The 22,076-nt window shown below is 47.5% G+C and overlaps 1 protein-coding gene across 1 annotated transcript in view; it reads right to left on the reverse strand.

Annotated features, from left to right (window-relative positions):
- The window catches only part of ubr4 (ubiquitin protein ligase E3 component n-recognin 4), a 69,746-nt gene extending 47,971 nt beyond the window's left edge, over positions 1-21,775 (reverse strand). Inside the window, 35 exon segments of the mRNA XM_042343778.1 lie at positions 168-359; positions 800-863; positions 1,198-1,386; positions 2,021-2,219; positions 2,625-2,725; positions 3,008-3,109; positions 4,206-4,418; positions 5,561-5,718; positions 6,309-6,406; positions 6,840-6,961; positions 7,439-7,668; positions 7,818-7,940; positions 8,534-8,716; positions 9,488-9,616; positions 10,166-10,245; positions 10,957-11,086; positions 11,608-11,890; positions 12,214-12,383; positions 12,630-12,715; positions 13,433-13,592; positions 14,050-14,237; positions 14,594-14,711; positions 14,806-14,943; positions 15,253-15,352; positions 15,741-15,931; positions 16,102-16,161; positions 16,925-17,046; positions 17,439-17,563; positions 18,064-18,205; positions 18,894-18,996; positions 19,242-19,420; positions 19,758-19,887; positions 20,125-20,228; positions 20,376-20,473; positions 21,645-21,775. Coding sequence (XP_042199712.1) covers positions 168-359; positions 800-863; positions 1,198-1,386; positions 2,021-2,219; positions 2,625-2,725; positions 3,008-3,109; positions 4,206-4,418; positions 5,561-5,718; positions 6,309-6,406; positions 6,840-6,961; positions 7,439-7,668; positions 7,818-7,940; positions 8,534-8,716; positions 9,488-9,616; positions 10,166-10,245; positions 10,957-11,086; positions 11,608-11,890; positions 12,214-12,383; positions 12,630-12,715; positions 13,433-13,592; positions 14,050-14,237; positions 14,594-14,711; positions 14,806-14,943; positions 15,253-15,352; positions 15,741-15,931; positions 16,102-16,161; positions 16,925-17,046; positions 17,439-17,563; positions 18,064-18,205; positions 18,894-18,996; positions 19,242-19,420; positions 19,758-19,887; positions 20,125-20,228; positions 20,376-20,473; positions 21,645-21,775 — 4,941 coding nt within the window.
- Positions 21,776-22,076: the final 301 nt, after the last annotated feature.

Genomic DNA, 22,076 nt, shown 5'->3' on the forward strand with positions numbered 1-22,076 from the left:
GTGGATGTCACTGGACTGAAAATCCAGTGACATCCACCGTTTTGGTTTACGTATGTAAAAAAACAAAGTGATGCTTATAATGAAAATAATAAATAATCCTTGCATTTGATATAGCGCCTGATCATGTCCTCGAGATGTCTCATATTTTGTGGGCTAAACATACTGACCGAATCCTCAGCCTGGGAGTCTTCCTCTTCCACAGCCAGATCCTCCACCCAGTCTGAATCCACCTCAATCGCTCGTTCCTCCCCATCCACCAGTAGGTGTGTGGATCCCTGGCCAGTACTCAGTCTCAGGGCGTTCATTACGTCAGCAAGATAGGTCATGATGTGGCAGGTGCAGTCTAGCATTCCCACGTGCTGCAAGGCAGAGTGAAACCTGACATTGTTCCCTCGGTAACAATCAACAATCACAGAGAAGTGAACATGAGATAAATTATTATAAGAATAATAATCCTTGCATTTGACACCGCGACTTATCACGTTGTTGAGACGTCTCAAAGCCCTTCACACAAAATACTGTAAAGTGTAGTGACTGTGTATTTTATGGGTGAATTAATGGGTTCTGAAAAGGGAGCTGGGTTTAAGAACGAGCCACATGGCATATCCCATGTGCCTACCCCAGGATTCCCCTCTCAGGGAACATAGGAGCAGGAGTAATATCATTCAGCCCCTCGAGCCTGTCCCGCCATGCATAAGATCATGGCTGATCTGTACCTCAACTCCAATTACCCGCCGTTGCTCCATATCCCTTGATACCCTGACCTAGCAAACCTCTATCCACCTCGGTCTTCACTCACCTTGCCCTGTGTCACGTTGGCACCCACCTTCTCCAGCACATTCTTCTGGGAGAGGTACTTCTTACTGAGGAACAGAAACCAATGTTACAATCAAAAGACTCTTCAAGTGTAAAAATTAACTAAATTAACTAAAACTAAAGTAAATAAATGTAATGTAAAGCCTTCAAGAGATTGGGGATAAACCAACATCCGAAGTTCTCAAAACATTTGGAAATAATCTGCACCCACCAGAGAACACCAACCCCTCTTTCTGCGGTTCAACAACAACTTCTTGGGAGTTCCAGAGGGCGGGGGCAGAGAGGCTGAAGGCCTGCCTGCCAATATAGCAGCCCCCATGAAGGGCAGCGACCCACAGCGCCCACACACTGTAATTGGTTGGCGGCCACTCGCACACTCACCATTTGCAGAGCCAGTCCACGGCTGCCCGGTGAAGCTGAAGGTGCCCAGCGCCTTGACCAGAGCTGGCCAGTGTTGCCATGACAACCATCAATTCCGGGAAGCCTGTTCCGTCACCGTTAGCTAACATGTCTGTTGCCATAGGGATAAGTGTGTTCAGTAACACGGTGCAGACTCCTTCTCCGACTTGGCTGAAGAGGAGAGAAGAACAGATGATTAGGATGGCCTCACACTTGCAGCTCAGAACTTTGCAATTCTCAAACATAAAGTCGGTCACCGGCAGCGGTAATAATAATAATCCTTGCAGTTGAATATAGCGCCTTATCATGTCTTTGAGACGTCTCAAAGCGCTTCACAGACGATATTGTAAAGTGAATTGACTGGATATCTTGAGGGCAAAACGCGGCAGCCAATTGCGCACAGCAGCGTCCCACAAACAGTCGTAGATTCAATCAGCAACTTATGATTGAGAGATCCAGGAAGTAATTGGAGGAAATTCTTGCTCTCGTATAAAACATACATCGACTGTCGGAAAACACAATGTCCTTCTTAAATTTTTTTCTAAAATTGCAAAGAATTCCTCTTTTCACAACAATAATAATAATAATCCTGGCATTTGATATAGCATCTTTTCACATCTTCAGGACGTCTCAAAGCGCTTCACAGAATTTACTGCGAAGTGTAGTGACTGTATATTTTGTGGGGCAAACGTGGCAGCCAATTGTGCGCAGCAGCGTCCCACAAACAGTCGTGAAATTGGGTGACCAATTTATTATTACTCCCCCACGGACACCCTTAAAGATTCCCAGCTGCCGGCTCACAAACCTGTTCTCTCGCACAATGCAGGCAGTCAGGATCTGCAGCAGTTGCCTGTTGTCCTGCACCACATCCAGCTGATCGGAGTCTTTGGGAGGAGCGTGGGTCATCCTTGTGAGCCAGGCGTTTAAGCGCCCGTGTTCTACACCGGTGAGCTGGCTAAACGAGCCACATAATCTCAGGAGACTTGGGTTTGGGCTTTTCTCCGCTGCAACAAGAGTCAGTTTGTAGGCTTGAGTCTCTACACTGAAGTGCATTTCAGCACTCACAGCTTTTACCATTGCTAGTCAGACAGGAATGGGCTGAATGGCCACCTTCTCCTTCTGTGCTGCAAATTTCTATTGTTTCATTTGCAGCACAGGAAAAATATTCAAACTGCTCAGTAGCCTCGTTTTTGTTATCGTCCTGTTTCTTCTAAACTACCCTACAGCTCTGAGGGATAACAGCCGACAACCCCCCTCCCACCAACACAGTCACCCTCCCTCAACTGCCCCCATCCCCCACACAACACTCCTCTCCCACCTTGACAGAGCGCACCCTCCCACCCCAACACAGCGCCCCCTGATGCCCGTCATACATCGCAGTAACATGACGGAAACATGTGGCTACTCACCCAGCTGGAAAAGTTTGGTAAAAAACTTCAACACTCGGTTACAGAATTTAGCTGAAAGGTTCTCATTGGCTGTCGCCATCATGATCTGGACTAGCTCCCCCCTGCAACCAAGAGAGAAAATGCCATCAGCACATTACACGTGTAAAGCGCCTTTCACATCGGGAGGACGTCCCAACAGACTGTCCAGTCAGTCAGCCACAGCCGAGTAACTACACACAGTCACATAGGTTTACTAACAGATAATTGAGTATGTTAAAAGAATAAACAAGAATCACAAAGAAAGATAGTGGTCTCTGGTTCCCTCTGTTCCTGGGTCTTTTATGAACTAGAATCACACAACACAGCACCGCGGAGACTAACCACACAATCAGCGTCTCACCTACCGATCAGAGAAGAACTCCTCCATGGCTTTGCGAGCTTGGCTGCTCTCCAGCTGCTTCTCCAAATACTGCAAACACTCCTCCAGGATGGCCTCGTCAAGCCCGCTGTGGGAGTACATCAGACACTGGGTGAAGCACTGCCATTCTCACACACACACTCCCATAACATTTTCCCAACACACAGGGCTTCAGGCAGAAACATCCATAAAGTCTGAGTATAAATTCACCAGAGTATTATTTAAATCCTTTAAAAATATTAAAAAAAAATAAAAAAAAAAAAAAAAAAAAAAAATATTCTTAACTGTTTTTTTCAATTGCTACAAATAGTCATTCACTTTACATGTTTTACCTTTCCACATGAACCTTCAGCAAACCCCCCCCCCCCCCCCCCCCCCCCCCCCCCCCCCCCCCCCCCCCCCCCCGGCCCTATAATCTTGTTTTTTTTTTTACATATTTCACAACTGCAAGCTTCACAAAATAGCAGTGAAGCGATTCCTTAGAGTTACTGGATCAGATCCAATATAAATGGAGAGGCTGTGGCTAGGAGGGGGGTGCAATCCTGGGAATTCCAATCTCAGGATCTCATGTGCTAATTCTGATCCCAAAATCCCAGGATTCTCTTGTATAAATATCAGGAGCCGAGCCAGAGTGGGTTCCCTGCTTGGCTGCTCCATGAGGATGAACCGGCCTGTAAACATCCGGGCAACCTACTCTCCGTGCCCTTCTCCTGCAGCCACTGCTGCACCCGAGTCCAAGGTGCTGTGTGGAGAATGACCACAGACATCCTGGATGGGGTAAAATTTAGCATCTCGAGATCCCGGGATTTGAGGTATACCAAAATCTTGGGATTCAGAATTGCAAGCCCTATAGAGGCCCTGGTACTGTGCTGCTGCTCACAAACAGTAAAACCTGGTGCATTCCTCCTGCAGCAGTCACAGCCTCTCAACCTCCCCCCAAACCAGCACTGATCTGGCACCACGCTTCACAACTAAATTTGCAGGAATCAGGACTGTCCAGTAAGTCCACTGATTAATCTCACGGTGACATACAAAAATACTTACACTGTAAATACAGAAATAGTTCTTTACTATGAATATTTTAGAATGTTAAAGTGCTTCATTAGTGATGGCTTTGCCAGTGGTTCCCTGTATGAACCAGAATGTGTATTTACCTGTATGCGGCAGAGTGTGTATTTATTTACCTGTGTGAGCTGGAGTGCTTAGCGATGATGTTATAGCAGCTGGTAATGAGTCGCTCGTAGACACAGGAAAGAAACTCGTCGGACTCTGCAGGGCCCAGGATCCGCTCCAATGAGGTGGAGCTGATTTCAGACACGTTCTCCGTGCTCGTCTCCAGAAGCAGCGGCAGCAACGTGCGGATCAGCTGTGGATGGTTCTGTTCATCTGGACACCAACTGGAACAAAATTGGGCACAAATGAACAGTACAATATTTATATAGGGCCTTTCACATCAGGAGAACGTCCCAAGGCACTGGACAGTCAGAGATTTGGACCCAAGCAGGGAGGCGGGGGGAGGTTGGGTTGGGCTCAGGCAGGGGTGGAAGGTAGGGGTGTTGGAGGTTGTCCGAAGGTGCTGTTGAAGAGTAGGGTCTTGAGATGTGAGATTGAGTTACAAAGGGTGGGGGCAGAGAGGCTGAAGGCGCGACCTCCGATGGTGTGGTGGGGCGGGGCCAGGCCTGCTGAGTGGAGGGAACGGACAATGCAATAACCAAACATTTTGTTTACAGGGGCAGTTCCTCACAAAAGCTTCCAGAGACTATGGGAGAGAGAGGAGGAAACAGAGAGATGGTAAGAGAACAATGAAGAGCGGGAACAAAAGCCGCGTTGAAGAACAAGTGTCTATGCGTAGGTGTTGACGTGACAGAGACAGACCCTGGAATAAGAATAAGAAAAACAATCCCATAAAGTGGGCTGGGCTATAGGGAGCCCAAACGAGGCATGGATATCAGAAAGGAATTGAAGAGAACTAATACATTATTGAAAGGGCCGTGCACAACAGCAGTGAGCCCCGGGGCTTCTGATCCCAGCCACGCAGTACAGAATGCCCCATTAAAGGCCATTCATGTACCTCCTAATGGACAACCACATGCAGAGGAAGGGTATTAGAAGGCATGAGAAAAGAGTAGGGATTAGGATGGATGACTAACACTGATAAATGGTCTCCTGCTGTGACGTATGTTTCTACCATTCGATGGTGAGATATTAAATGTCTCCGTCAACAAAACCACAAGTCTGAAGATCGGAAGAAATTAATTCCGGTCTTAATCTGGCTAAGAGGTTCAGATACACTCACAGCACCCGGCCAATAAGAGAGGGAAAGCCTCAACCCGATAATAATAATAATCTCAAAGCGCTTCACAGAATATACGTTAAAGTGAATTGATTGTATATTTTGTGGGCGATACATGGCAGCCAATTGCCCTGCCTGGAAATCCAACCCAGCTCCTCTCGCTTGCCAGGCTGGTGCCCTCACCACTTAGCTACAGGACTCCACAGTCGTAAGTTGCATTAGCTCAAATGTTATTGAGTGACTTACACAATGAGGTCACCGCTGAGCCGGACCAAGGAGAGCAGGATGTGTTTGAGGGAGGCAGCGAGGGGCAGGCTCTGACTGCACAAGGTGCCCAGGTGAGCGGCTTGAATGGCACTGATGTAGCTCTCTGCGGGAATCGTGTCATTTGCAAACGCATTTCGCTGCCGGAGACAAATACACAAATTGACATGAAGCAAGAACATACAGTGTGCTGTGGCTGTGTGGCAGTTACCCTTTTTTTTAAAAACTAAAAGCTATTTTACAAGATTCATTTTAATTTGAAAAAAATACGTAAAAGGCTTCAAACTGGCCTCAGATTGAATTAACTCCAGGGTTACTTGAATACAATAATGAAACAGTGCAACAACAACAACAACTTGGATTTATATAGCGCCCTCCACACCGGATGGCGTCTCAGAGCGCTTCACAGTAACGGATCCCGGGACCAAACCAGGGGGAGGGGGAGGAAGGTGACGAAAGACGCAGTCCAAAAGAAAGGTCTTCAGCAGAGACCTGAAAATAAGAAGGGAGGGAGCGAGGCGAAGGGAGTGAGGAAGGGAGTTCCAGAGCCTCAGGGCACAGTGTCCGAAGGCACGGCCGCCGAGGGTGGAGCAGAGGACTCACGCGACGAGGAGGAGGCCAGACCTGTTAACTAAATGAACAGAAACAGGGCCCAAGAGGAGAGAGACAGCTGCCCTTGTTATTCCAAAATAAAACCAGTTGTAAATGACATGAACAAGTTGTCACTTACCCAAGATCCGATGTTGGGGAACTCGTTGGTGTGGATGTTGTTCCAGGAGTCACACAGGGTCTGCACTGCTGTGGGCAGGTTCTGTACCACCAGCTGGGCTGTAAACACAAGCAGATCACAACAATGAGCACAGCCATATACCAGCAGAAAAGGCCAGTCACGAGAGGCAGCCAGCAGACACCAGGGCCACAACACAGCCATAGCAATGTATACCCAGAGCTTGGCCATCTGGTCCCAGCACTGGGCAGCCTAAGGCCACAATAATAATATTGTTGATCAACGGCCCAGCCATCGATACAGAAAGATATAACAGTTGTCACCAACACTGGAGAAACAGCCCAGAGATACTGATACGAGTGTCATGTTCATTAGGCAGCTGTAGAAGTGGTCGCCCCACCCAGCGAGGACACAACAGCACCGCTATCTTCACATTTCACACATTTCTCTATTGTTCTTGCTGCTAGTAAACAACAAGTTGTCTAAGGCACACAATCAACTGGTCACAACCCTCCATTAAATGTCAGCTCTTACCAACAGAGTTGCTCTTGCAGCGACTGGAGGCCACGGCAAGCACGGCAGCAAAGCCCTGCAGCTTCTCCTCAGTGGGACTCTCAGTGGAACCTTCCTCACACAGGCTCCTCAGCAGGTAGGACCTAATCACACCATTCAGGATACGCAAGACAACAAGTGAGAACAGACTCTTCCTCAAAAGCCATCAGACCTATTCTGAGGAATAACACTACAACGACTGAGGTTAAGCCTGGCCATGCTGCACACAACAGAGCTCACAAAAAGTCTTGTGACCCCGACAATTAAATGTCACTTTGACAAGAGTTCAAATCCACATAAATGTAAATAACAACGCTGGGGGAGGGGAATATATAATATATGATATATATAATCCTTGCATTTGATATAGCGCCTTATCATGTCTCAAAGCGTTTCACAGAATATACTGTAAAGTGAATTAACTATATTTTGTGGAGATATAAAAGGAGAAAGATGCCATAACATTATCCTCCATTAATCATCCAACTGAGTGCAGCATTCAGATGATTAGTCAACCAGTCTCTGCTGAGAATGTAAACAATAAGCGTTTGCGCCTCAAATGGTTTCCCCCCCAATGGTACCTGGCGAATGCTGCATAAGTGTCGATCAGCTGCAACGTGGCTGGAAGCAGGTTCTTTGTGATCTCAGCCGTTTTGTGACTATCACTTTCTGACACCACTTTGGAGAAGTATTCATCCAGAGACACCTGCACCTTTGAGATGACTGCATCAAGCGTGTATACGGTCTGCAGGTTGGGGAGTCGGTGCAGGGGGAGGATTGCAGTTGCGTCAATCCCACAAAAGGAAGAAATCTGAACAGAACAGAATCACATTAATGTTCTGTCGTGTGAGGAGCTGTATCACCTAGTCACAAGTCGCTTACTGTAATAGTGCAAGCCCTCAATAGAAATACCATTTCACCCAACTCCCATCAAGACAGCAAAGCAACACTTATCCTCACCTGTCTGGCCATATACTCCTCTGCGAGCTCTACATCGTACTTCACAGAACTGCACCTGTTGACGGCCAGCTGCACGAGGGAGCCAGCATGTTCTGGCTTCATCCCCTGACTCACCAGGTGGCCCTGCAGCAATACATGAACAAAATCCCTCAGTCAAACCAACTGCAAATCTCCACACAGACCTCAATCACCATGCATATTATCCTCTTCGCTTCACGTAAGGCATTTTTTGTCAGCACATCAGCTTTAGTTGTACGAATTGGCTAAATATTAAAGACAACTGTGGAGTCCTGTAGCTCAGTGGTTAGAGCACTCGCTTTGCAAGCGAGAGACCTGAGTTCAATTCCAGGCAGTGCGAAACTTTGGGCAAGTTTCCTTACTCCACACACCTTATAATAATCCCTCCAAAAAAACAAAAACAATAATAAATTGGTCATTTTCAATCTACGACTGTTTGTGGGACGCTGCTGTGCGCAATTGGCTGCCGCGTTCGCCCACAAATATACAGTCAATTCACTTTACAGTATACTCTGTGAAGCGGTTTGGGACGTCTAGAAGATGCGAAAAGCGCTATATCAAATGCAAGGATTATTATTATTATAACTGCAACACCTTGCAATTATATAGCGCACCCCCATGCAGGGTAGCGTCCCAGAGCACATGGATCATTATGATTATCCGTGGTTCCCCTATTCTCGGAGTCTGCAAAGTCCTACCTTGATCCAGGTGACAAAGGAGCTGATGCGTAGCCGGGAGGACCAGCGTAGGGTGTGCAGGATATCACATTTACTCAGTTCAGGCGCATCCATCCCCAGCTGGTTCAGGTAGGCTTTGGATGGTGGCACAATGCCAAGAATTCTCCACAAGATCAGGAAATAGTATTGCACGGAACATGCCTCCTGAGGGTGAAACAGAAGTGAGAAAACAGTCAGAAACCAGAGCGAGGAGAAACCTGAATTAAGACTGAAACTAGAACCACAGGCCAAAGTCAGCCACAGAACTCTCACTCTCCCCACACCCACAAAAAAAATCTGGTTAATAACAACAACGTGCACTTAAATAGCGCCATCCACAAAGGATGGCGTCTCAGAGCACTTAACAGTGGGGGAGCCTGACTCCAACCTGGGGGGGTGGGGGGGAGTTGTGGCCGTAAGCACGGTCGAAGAGGAAAGTTTTCAGGCGGAATTTGAAAGAGGGGAGACAGGGGGCAATGCGGAGGGATTGAGGGAGAGTGTTCCAGAGTTAGACAAAACAACAAATGACATTTACACAGCGTCTTTCACGTTGGGAGGATATCCCAAGGCGCTGGACAATCAGGATTTGGACCCGAGCAAGGGGTTGGGATCAAGAGGGCAGGAGGGTGGCCGAAGGCACAGTTGAAGAGGAGGGTCTTGAGACTTGCCTCGAAGGAGGCAAGAGAGGGAGTGAGGGGAAGGGACTGTGGGATGGAGTTCCAAATCTTAGTTTATAAAATTCCCCCAAACGAACGGTATCTATTTCCCGATGTTCCAAGCATGAACTACAGTCCAAATAACTATTCGAGGCTGTGTCCTTCACTTATTCTGTTTGGGGACAGCTTTGATAAACGAATCTTAACAAACATCATAAGCAGCAGCAGGTGTGTGGTGTGTGTTGAGGTGTAACGGCTGGCTGGCAGGTTTGTGGATTACCAGGGGAGTTGCAATTTTTTGCTCTTCACGCCGGAATGTATCAAACTCGGAGCCCGCGGCCAGCAGCCAGATCAGGGCTGCGTACAAGTCATCATACTTTAACGTGTTGGTGAACAGAACATCACAGATCTGGAGAAAAGGGGAAATATTAATCAGCTACTGCAGTAACTCAGTGTAAATGTAAACTCTGATCAGGCGTCACGGCATCAAATTCAACAATAACAATGACAAATTGCACTTTTCACGTCAAGGAGGATGTCTCATGGAGCTGGACAGTCAAGGGTTTGTGCTCGAACTGGGAGTTGAAATCAAAAGAGGTAAGGGCTGGCGAGAGCCAAGCAGGAAGGCCTCAGTCTTGTCGACATTCAACTGGAGAAAATTGGCTCTCATCCAGGACTTGATGTCTGACAAACAATCCGTCAGGACAGCAGTGGTCCTGGAATGAAGGGTGGAGGCAGACTAGATAGAGTTGGGTGCGAGAGCTGGAGAAGTCTTTATAACTGGAGCATTCAAAGTGGGGACGATAGGAAAGGCAAGAGTGAAATCAAGTCTTTGACAAGAATGCATTTGGCATACAATGGTTCCTGTAGACTACACAGAACTTCCAAGAGTGGATGCGAAATATTAACTTGATTCAGTATTCAGCTACAGCAAGTCCCAAACCCCTGCACTGCTCACCGTCTCATCCAAGCGGCTCATGTCATCAGCCGAGGTTTCATGTGAAAGAATGCTGTAGAATTTGGGCAAAGGGACCGAGTCTGTGGGGAAAGCATCTCAAATTAGTGACGAAGGCCTTTATCAGCGGCTATTAATTTTCTCCATGTGCTGATGTCCTCCCAACGACACCCACAGAGAAACCAATTACCTCATGATTCTTTACTTGACCCCACACTTCATCTCAACTTTAGCCCAAATTTCCTGCATTTTCTATAGAGTCAGACACGATCCTCCTCTTTGTAACTAAACCATCTTGAACACATCTTTGCAAAATTATCCAGTCCAGCACTCTGCAACCTTAAATCAAACTCCATATCACTGTCTCTTAACCTGTATGCACAACCTGCTATTCCAAACATAGGAACAAGAGTAGGACATTTAGCCCCTCAAACCTGTTCTGCCATTCTATTGAGATCATGGCTGATCTGTACCTCAACTTCAATCACCTCCCTTTGCCCCATATCCCTTGATATCTGACTTAACAAAAGTCAATCCACTAAGACTTGAAATTTTGAATGGGTCTAGCATCCACAGCCTTTTTTTTGGGGGGGGGGGGGGGGGGGAGAGTTCCAGATTTCCACAATCCTTTGTGTTGAAAAAGCGCCTCCCTCATTTCACTCCCAAATAGCCCAGGTCTAATTTTAAGATGGTGCCCCCTTGTTCTGGATTCCCCCACCAGAGGAGTTTCTCTGTATCTACCAAATATCTGTATCACTAACAACTCTGTACCTGCCCCAGTGCCTGTCACATACCTGTCCCACAGTGTTTAGTCCAGTTGTCCTCAACCTCTTTAAATCCGTGATAAAGTGGCAACTGATTGCGTCTGTCGGAGTCGTGCGTCCCAGCATTACCCATTGGGGGGGTCAGCAGATTATACTGGATCTGTGGTAAGAAAGAAGGAAACACAATCAGTGCAAGTCTCATACCCGAGTGTAAGGTTCCTGCACACATTGTTAATTTACTGCAAATCCTTTCCTGTGTAAAAGGGAATGAGGCAGTTACAATAAAAGCTGGCACTGTGGCTTTGGGGCTTCATTTATAATAATCCTTGCATTTGATATAGTACCTTATGTCTTAAAATACTTCACAGAATATACAGTAAAGTGAATTGACTGAATATTTTGTGGGTGAAACGCAGCAGCAAATTGTCCCACAAACAGTTGTGGATTGAGTGACAAAATTATTATTTTAATGATTACCAACGGAAAGGGATCAGCCAATTGACTAACAACAGGGTTTGTACTTACCGCTAGGTAAAACAGAGGCAGGTGTGTAAAGAAACTTGCCTAACGTTTCATTCTGCCTGGGAATCGAACCCAGGTTTTCTCTGCTGGCGAGGCGCATGCTGTAACTGCTAAGTTATGAGGACTAAGCTATTCTGCCTCAGGCTCAGGTGGTCTTACCTGCTCAAACAGGTATATCGGGGCTTTGGAATACTGCTGCACGATGTAGTCAAAGACCAGCAGGAGCCTGGCGAGTGTCAGGGGGACGCAGCGAGCCTGGCCCTCTGCCTTCGAAGCCACTTCGATGATTGTTTGCATACACAGCGTGACCACGCTGCGACGGCTGGACTCTGAGAAGTTGTGGAATATCAGCAGCAGCAGCTGAAGGTGTTCGACGTTCAAATCCTCAGAGTCACTTGGCACCGTTCCCTGAAACGCGTTCTGCTTCAATGTTCCAATAAACCTGGTGAAAATTCCACAGATACTCAGCCATCCAATGCCAGGAAAACACTTCATGTATTTGTTGATTTCTTTATAATTTTTTATAATTTATTATTTATCGTGGATTCTTTGGTGCAGATGCGCACACAGGAGTTTGACCCTGCTATTCGATTACAAGCTCAGCTTGATTGATCCTTACTCTATCAAACAAGTACATTTACACAGCGCCTTTCACCTCGGGAGGACATGCCAAGGCGCTGGACAGTCAGGGATTTGGAATATCGACATTTTGTACGTTCCTTTTGCTTTATGTCAAGCGTAAGATATTAAAGATGAATTCCTTACCTTTCCCAGACTTTCATACATTCAGGAACATCAGGTTCCCCCTGGGCACTGGCTCGGTGCTGCCAGATTAGCAGCAAACGTGAGAGCACAGAGAGGCTCTGGGAGTGGATGTAGAGAGGCCAGGGGCCCTCTGAGAAAGGAGCTATTCCCAGCTGCTGCAACAGCGTGTTCTGTGTAAAATACAACATGTGATCAGCACCGAGAAAAGCACAGAGAACACTAATCAAGTGGATCAGTGCTGTAACAATACAAGATCAATAGAGAGGCAAAGCGGGCAGGAGGTATGAAACAGGGCAGCACTGCGACAGCCCAAACATCTTGTTCAAATTAATGCCTATTGCTCCCCATCCTGCTTACAGGAGCCTGCATTGTTTATTGGCAAGAAAACCATGCTCTTCGCAGTGTTGCCCACTTACCTGAAGAATAGGTGATGGAAGGTCCGAGGTCACCATAGAATGGTTGAAGTGGTACAAAGCTCCAGCAAAGTCCTCACCCGACGACCCTGTGACACATTTTGTATATTAGGGACCACGCTGATTCTCACAAAGTCTAACGCAGTGCTGTGGGTGTCGCATTGTCAGAGTTGCCGTGCTTTGGATGAGATGTTAAACTGAGGTCCAATCTGCCTGACATTAAGATCCCACTATTTGAAAAGGGGAGTTTCTCTCTCCTAGTGTCCAGGCCACCCCCAATCCCCCAAATAAAATGAGTCATTCGTTTCATGGCTGTTCGTGGGTCATTGCTGCGTGCAATTGTGCTGCCACATTTACGTACAGATACATAGTGGCTTAATTTTGACAGTAAATCCTGTGAAGCGCTGTGAGAAGTCCTTCCCACGTGATGAGGCTCTATATAATAATAATAATCCCGCCAAAACAAAAAACAATAATAAATTGGTCACTCAATCCATGACTGTTTGTGGGACATTGCTGTGCGCAATTGGCTGCCGCGTTTCGCCCACAAATATACAGTCAATTCACTTTACAGTCTATTCTGTGAAACGCTTTGAGACGCCGAGAAGACGTGAAAAGCGCGATATCAAATGCAAGGATTATTATTATTACATTATTATAAAATGCAAGAAAACATTTTTTCCCTATGGATTCTTCTGGGACTTACAATGTTGGCAGCGCAAATTGTGAGTGAAGCAATGCAAGTGTTTTCTGCTCACCATGGAGCCTGACAAAAAAAATAGGACAACAAAGACAAAGCTCCTGACCTTTTGTTCCATCCTTGTCGACGTCCTTTATGATGCTGGCCAACGTCATCATGTGCGGCTCAGTCAGAGAGACACTCAGGTAATTCCGGATAAAGTTATTCCTTGAATTCAGCATCGAAGACGTAATGAAATTAAAGATACTGGAAGCCAGGCTCAGAAACTGGAAAACAATAAATTACATTTGCCCACGTGATGTCAGAAGGGCATCCCAAGTCGTAGGACAGTTAAGGATTTTTCCCCAAGCTGGGGCTTGAAATCAAGAGGGGTGGAGCATGGCCAAGGGCACGGTTACAGAGGAAGTTCTTGAGACGGACGTTGAAGGATGCAAGTTATCTCCGAGTGGGAGCACATAAATATTGAAGAGGAAGGGACAAAGGATAGAGCCCCGAGGAACTCTGCACGAGACAACGGTGAGAGCAGGAGAGAATCCATCGGTGGATACAAACCAGACAAGAGCAGACTATGAGATGGAGCTGTGAAGAGGCCACGGAGAAGAACAGAGTGGTCGACAATATCAAAGGCGGCAGACAGGGAGGGACACTAACAAGGATGAGACAGACAGAAAAAGCCCTTGTCACAGATGGATACGATGTGATTTGTAAGTGGGTTACACTAACCAGCTCTGGATCCTTGCGACTTGCCAGGATGTTGCCATTCTCACCACTGCTCTGCTTGTTTGGGCTCTTCAGTCGTGGAGAGCTCTCGAGGGGAGGAGGCGGGGGAGGGGCGGGAGGTGCTGTCTTCTCTTTACTGGGAGAGATGGTCTCCTCAAACCACTGGCCCAAGATCGGTTCACTGTCATCATCTGTACAGAAAGACAACCACGGAGAAGTCACCACCAACAACAACTTGCATTTATATAGCGCCCTTCACACGGGCTAGCGTCCTGGAATGCTCGACAGTGGCAGATTCTGACCCCCGAGCCAGGCGGAGAGGAAGGTGACCATAAGCACGATCCAAACATTTGGAATGCTCTGCTATTTGTCCCACTGGAGACAACTAGTCTAATCCCAGCACATTGGGATATCCTCCCGATGTGAAAGGCGCTACACAAATGTAATTTGGATTGTATTATAATCCCATTCCTCTTCATGTCTGAACCACTCTCACTCCTCCTGTACGTGTGGTGAGTTCTGGTTGCAGTTTTCTTGGCTACTGTACCTTGGCTACTGTCCTCCTCGGTGCTGCTGAAGTCATCCTCGTAGTACGTGTTGGAGTCGGTGGATGCGCTCACGTCACTGCTCACTGAGCCCTTGCGTTGTCGCTGGAGAACGCATGCCTGCCAAGAGAAGGCAGTGTGACATTGACAGGCTTCCCACTCGCAGAGACTGGAACAAGAATAGGTCACGCAGAGACCAAGCACTACGACTTACCTTTCTGTAAGAGGTGGATAGCAGTGTAAACAGCAAGTTGGTGAGTGGGACCGACTCGATCAGTCTCTGCACACGTTGTATAGATGAACTTTGGGCCATGATATTGAGCTCTGCAGGTGGCCCATCCCCAGTCCAGCCCTAAGTAAACAGAAATAAGCCAGTTAATGATCTCACTTGGGCATACGGCACCCGATTGACAGACAGCCTCGCAACGAGCAACCACCCTTTACACACGAATAAAGATCTCAAACTCAAAAAGGCACAAAATTCAGACACAAGCCTTACTTACACTCACTTCCTTCAGATACGCTTTACACACGCCCCGCCCCTACCTCCCCACATATGTCTCTGTATTCACCTCCGACCATGTACACTCCCTTCTCCATGTGCACTCGCCTCCTCTCCCTTCCCCCATCCGCTCCCCACACTGACAGGAGCCACACTCACCCGGTACAAAGCTTCTACTTGCAAATCTTGAAAGAGTGAGATCAGCAACTTTATGGCATGGTTTGCCAGGACCACAGACAAGACTCCAAATCCCTGATGTCTGAGGACCAACAAACCTGTATTAATGCTACTGCGTAACGTCCTGCACAACATGCAGTCATCCTGACAAAACACATCAAGATTCCCACTGTACATAACCAGACACATCACAGAATACTCATCAATCAAGTTTATTTGATTGTTTTTCCTCAATTGCTAAGCGCTCCGAGACATGACCTGTGTGAAGGGCACCACGTAAACACGAGGCATTATTGTTGTTTAATGTTCCTGTCTGTTCGAGCACCTCATCTGGAGCTCAGACAATGACGCGCAGAAGTCGGACAATGCTCCTCACACCAGCTTCATATAGCAATGCCAGATGACCTGCCACTATCCATGCAAATAACCAAACAAACAGCATCAAACAAGATGCTTAGCAACTTACTCACCCTTTAACTGGAGCAAGTTTGGGAGAGCCAGCTCCGTCCTTCACTCGGGCAGCAATGTCCCGAACTCGGAGCGCAGCTAGTGGATCCTTCTCCTTCCCCTTGTCGGCTAACGCTGTGGGACTGAGGTTCAGGATCAGGTAGAGGCTGTTTAGCAGACACCAAGCACCAAGTAACTGGAAATTCTGATAATGCTGATGAACGAACACAAGGCACAGTTACACGAGAATATAAAGCAATTCCATGGCACAAACAAGAGACATCAAATCATGCAAACGTGATTTTCAAAAAAGGTTTCTGTCAACACCGAGCACACAAGCTGTGTTCCCCCACCCACCTCCCCCACTGCAGTTCAGACTCGTACCTCTCCGCCTGCACGCCGAGAGCTATTGATTGCTTGTCCGATCATCTCATAGATTTCAAGCTGTTAAAACAAACAAGGTTATTTGACAGTAGTTGAATGCACTCAGTGCCAAGCTACTTGGTTCTACATAAGAGAACCAGATCGTCACAAACCTCTCGAATATCGCTCAGCTTTGGAGCTAACAGAATCTGTCATTAGCACACTGTCCTTTTCACCTTCCACTCAGATGAAGAGATTAACATTTACAACTGCAAATACTACCTCAAAATAATAACTAGTCTGAAACACTGGACAGTTTAGCTTAGCAACCTTCTGGGAAGGGGTTCATTCAGAAACAGGCATACTAAATAGATTCAGAATCAATAAAATAGCTAAACACAACAGTAATCGAATTATAACTTGGGAGACAAAAACAGAAGTCACTGGGAACACTCAGCAGGACAGATACCATCTATGGAGAAAGGAAAGTGAGTCAAAGTTTCGGGTCAATGACCCTTTGTCAGTAATAGGGCATTAAGAGGGAGAGACTTTTAAGGACTAACAGAGAGGGGGGAGGCAAGGCAAGGAAGACAAAGGAGAAAATGGGGTATAGGACAGGGTGTGATGGGTTAAAGTGGTGTTAATGATGTAAAACAAAGGGGGGGAACTGTAACAAAACAGGCAAAACAGAGAGAAAAAAGGGGTCTGGGATAACTTGGGAGTAGCTAATTAATGACCCTTGGCACAGCAAATCTGAATAATAAAATTGCCAAAAGAATCAATTACACATAGAAACCTTCAGGTTGGTAACTGCTCTGACCCCTCCCCCGCCCCGATCACTTACACATTTCTGGACGATTGTGGCTGCATCATTCTCGTAGTCTTCCTCTTTACTACTTGATCCCGATCGCACTTGCAGGCTGCTGCCCACATGTAAAATAGCCATACACGTGGCTACACTCACACCTGGCGACGAGAGAACACAGTTCGTGCAAGAGACACGCAATAATCTAACAGCCACTCACATCCTGACAACCCTCCGAGAGAAAAAGTTCTTCTCAACCTCTAAGAACTCAAATATTGTTGCAAACAATTCTTTCTCTGACAGTGATGTGCTGCTGACGAAAAATAATGAAATTATCCTTCATCTGATATTGCACTTTTCATGTCAGGAAGACGACATCTAAAGGCGTTTCACAGGATTTTACTGTAAAGTTCAATGACGGTGTCTTCTGTGGCCAAATGTGGCAGCTAACTGATAATCAGGGCAAAGCAGATTGCAAAATCAGGATAGTCAAGACCATTGTAATCTAGCCATGGTGTGCCTGAGTCAGTGCTTCCCTTGTCCTTATACTGACCTGCATACAAACAGCTGAGTGCCAGCACAGTCACGTCCTGCAGCCGGGCTGGAGTCAGTGGTTCAAGGACAGGCAATGAGAGTGTGTCCAGCGCCATTGTAACGTCAATAACCAGGGAATGGAACCTGCAGAGAGGGGAACGGACATGACAGAAATCTGACAGGTACAGTAAGAGAGGTCACAAGATCAATTACCACTGTCCTCCTTGACAAGCACAAATCACAGCAACAATTAAACCGTTCAAAAAATCTCTACAAACTAGGAATTATGATTTTTTGCTAATGTGTCAATAACTCAGAACAAACATTGGACTCTGATCTGTGATCTTCACAACAGTGCGTCAGTCTGGCTCGGAGTCAGAGGTTGTGAGTTCAAGCCCCTTGTCGGGACTTTTAGCTCATAGTCTATGCTGACATAGTGCAATATCTGAAATGCAACGATTATTAGTAAATAGGAATAGTTACACTAATTGTAACGTGACATTCGCAAAATTAAGTTTTGTTCATTCATCAGCTTTTGGCCACAGTCGCAATAAATGCAGCAAATCCAGTTTGGAAATGCTGCAAATTAGCTGCCAACATGAGGGTCATCGTGATGCTCAGTAGGATAAAGATCACACACTTACCCGTTCCGCACAGCAGTAGCATCGGCGACAGTGGCTGGCATGATGAAAAAGGAATTAGCGGAGACAGCGTCCTGGAAACGGTTGATGTAGCGCAGAAAGTAGGGAAGATTTAGACAGACACGCAGCAGCTTCTCAGAGCCTCCTACAAGAAAAACACAAAAGTCAAGGCAGGTTTGATGCGGCAAAAGTACAAACCCAGTCGTCACAAGTACATTTGTCTGTAAATCCAGCTGCTGCAATGTAAACAACAAGGTCAACCACCAACAACAGCAACAAAATTACATTTGTATAGCGCCTTTCAAGTTGGGAGGCCGTCCCAAGGTACTGGACAGTCAGAGTTTTGGACCTGGGAAGGGTGGAGGGCAGGTGGGAGCAGCAGGGAGATCAAAAGCAAGGTCGAAGAGGAGGGTCTTGAGATGGGTCTTGAAGGAGGCAAGGGAGGGGACGAGGCGTTATTAAGCTTCATAAGACCATCAGAACCCAAATACATTAACTATGGTGGAGAAAACAGAATCAATAACAACTTTCAAAAGGAAATTGGATAATTACTTGAAAAGGAAAAATTTGCAAGGGTATGGGGAAAGCAGGGGAGTGACTGAGTAGCTCTTGCAAAGAGCTGTCACAGGCACGATGGGCCGAATGGCCTCCTTCTGTGTTGTAATATTCTATGATTATATGACTGGTCACAATAGGTACCAGCTTCTGTGCAATTGTGGCACAGGTGTCAGCTCCGTCACTGTGTTAGGCACAACTCTGCACATTTACACCTGGAACTCTTCACACAACAAAAATAACAATTCTGCCATAACTCTGACCCTGACCAAACTTACCCAACGCCTGCAGGCTAGACACATTCTGTGTGATAAACGCACTCTTCATCTTAATGGCTGTAGCTTGGTCAGACACAGCCTGCTCATTGCTTTCTCCATCCACCTGATAGACAAAAAGGATTTTACATCAGCTGGTTACGCGATGTGGCAGAAAACAGCAGAAACAATAAAATGCAAAATTACATTTATACAGCACCTTTCATGTTGGTAGGACATTCCAAAGCGCTGGACAATCAGGGATTTGGACCGAGGAGGGGAAAACCCCCCCAGGACCTCTGCTGGGTGCAATAAGCAGTTAAAAGAACTGCTTTCAAATTTCATCTGGGTTCAAATTAGGTGCCGACTGACGCCTGTATCTACAGCACTCGGTTCGCCAGGTCCTTCCTACCTGAACCACGGGAGGGGGGCGGATGATGCCGATACATCTGGGTTGAAGACCGAGGTCAGCTGGTTCAGGAAGTTCATTTGCACTTCCTTCTGTCTTGTCTCGGGGGTCACTCCTGGGGCAGCTTCCTTCTGATCCTCCACTGAGGGGAGGAAGATTGCACCAAATCAGAAACACTAGCACCTAGACTCTCGCTTGAGTCCACAGGGAATAACAACAACAAAGTGCATTTATATAGCGCCCTTCACAGGGGGTAGCGTCCCTGAGCACTTGACAGTGGCGGAGCCTAACCCCGAGCCAGGGGGAGACAGTGGGAAGAGATGACCCTAAGCACAATGAAAAAGGAAGGTCTTTAGACAAGATTTGAAAGTGGGGGGATGGGGGAGGGGTCAAGGCGGAAAGATTGAGGGAGAGAGTTCCAGAACTCCACCAAGGATGAAAATGACTCCCTGCCCCCCACCTCCAGTTCAGGCACCTACCTTCTGACAGTGTCTTTATCGTCATGGGCAGTTTGGCTGATTTCATCATTGCTGTGAAAGTAATGATCTCGGTTCGGTCCAGGCGGCTGCAGCCAGTGCAAAGGCCTTTGATCAAGAGGATCAGGTGTTTCTGAGAGGAATTGAGGGCCAAAAATTATATATTCACAATATTCCAACATTACTTCAGACACAGCCGCTCAGACCCATGTTTATATTTGGTGTTTCCTGAGCACAATCCTTTGACATCTGCCAAAGGAGAAAATGCTCAACAGACAATGAAGGGGAGAGGAGAAAGAGAAAACAGTATAGCTACTGATGCCAGTCTCAATAGAAAGCTGTGACCAACTCACAACGTGTAAACCTTTACCTGCGAAACTGCACATGCTTCATCTGGGTTCTCCAAACGCATCAATGAGAATTCGATCAGGATTTTACACGCAGCCGCGACCGACAACAGCTGATTCCTGGGAACTGACAGAGAACCATCAACAGTCACCAAGAATTCCATCTCACATTTGGGGAGTTTATCACCAGCTACAAACCACACAAGCCAACCCAAAGATGGAACACAAAATAAACATCAGACATTTCCTAGCTCTTCCTGACTTGTGTACTCACTTTGCCCACAGACGGTGGAGATGTAATGTGCAGACAGCGCCACAAAGGAGGAATAGAACGGTTCGTACTGCTTGTCATGATGCAGAATTTGCTTCTCACTGAAAAGCAAAGAGACAATTCACATAGCTCAGAGGAGCTCACTTCCAAATCTTCACCACTCCTGACTACTTAAAAACTCCTAAAATTCTGCCACAATCTGCTGCAGGAGCTGATTTGACATCTCTGTTGGTTAACGTGCACATCACAAGATCTGGAGAGAGCTTTGGGTGAAAACTCTTCCACCCACTTCATCTTATCCTCCACCTGCACCCAGACATCAAAGTATTTAAATAATCAGCAATTTCAACCTTAAAGGAGCCAAACCTATCCTCTTAAATCTCACTATCCGGTCGCTATCCATCCGTCACCTGCAGAAAGAAGACCACTGGGAACAAAATCAATCTGATAATAATCCTTGCGTTTGAAATTGCGCCTTATCACGTTATTGAGATGCCTCAAAGTGCTTCACGGGATACATGCACTGTAAAGCGGTTCGACTGTATTTTGTGGGCGGAACGTGGCAGCCAGTTGCGCGCAGCGGTGTCCCACAAACAGCCGTGGAGAGAGCGACCAATTTTATAGGGGAGATCGTTGGCCACGACACCGGGAGCGAGAGCGAAACTCCCTTCCCTTTTTGAAGAGCGAGCGCCATTGGGATCTTCAACATCCACCCGAACAGGCTTTTCGCCCCCCAATAAAATACGCAGTCAATTCACTTTACGGTATGTTCTGTGAGGAGCTCTGAGACGTCTCAAAGACATAATAAGGTGCTCTACAGATATGAAATGCAAGGATTATTGTCATTAATAGGCGGAGGGGAACTTGGTTTAACATCTCATCAGAAGGATTGATGCATTTAGTGTTTATTTGACATGACGTTACAGTCATTAAGAACGATTCCGGAATAAAAACTGAGCGACATGGGACCTGCTGCAGCCTCCAAACTCCTGCCCTCCGTTACACACAGGATCCGGGGGGGGGGGGGGGTGTCTGCCCCTCCGCCCCCACCTCAGGGCTACAGCTGTGGCTGCCCCCGACCCGACCCGTCCCGCCGCCTTCCCGCTGCCACTGAGCACAGAGCTGCCGGAGGCTGTGGCTGTGTCTGTGTCTCCCTCTCTCCCTCTCTCCCCGGGGCCGAGCCGCCATGATGCAGCATTCTCTGCTCTGGCCTCCCCTCGGGGCCCGCGCTCCGCCCGGGAGCCGCCGCCGTCGCCTCACCCTGACCCTGACCTGTTGATGACGGAGCTGACGAGCTGCGGGATGTCGCGGGGCTCGAAGGTGGAGTAAGAGGCGGCGAGTAGCGGCCGCACCGCAGCGCTCCAGCTCCAGTCCGCGGCCGCCGGCTCCGAACTCAGCGCCATCTTGCCGCTGCCGGGCCGGTGCAGCGCTCCGAACCGTCCGGGCGCCAACACCGGAAGCACGTCGGCTAATCAGTCCGGGCTGCAGGGACAACAGTGTCCGCACGGAAACTGCCCCCCCCCCCCGGCCCTCTGCCGCGCACCCACCGACCGCGACTCCCGCACATGCGCGGACGTCCCTGTTCATGTCATGGGAGGAGGTGTACTCTCTCCCCAGAGGGACACTGATCCCAGAGAGTATTGGGGGAGGGAGGGAGGGGGAGGGGGAGGGGGGGGCAGCTTGGGGAGGGGGGGGGCAGTTGGG

The sequence above is a fragment of the Callorhinchus milii genome, unplaced genomic scaffold (genome assembly GCF_018977255.1).
Source record: "Callorhinchus milii isolate IMCB2004 unplaced genomic scaffold, IMCB_Cmil_1.0 Scaffold24, whole genome shotgun sequence".
In the NCBI taxonomy this organism is placed as follows: domain Eukaryota; kingdom Metazoa; phylum Chordata; class Chondrichthyes; order Chimaeriformes; family Callorhinchidae; genus Callorhinchus; species Callorhinchus milii.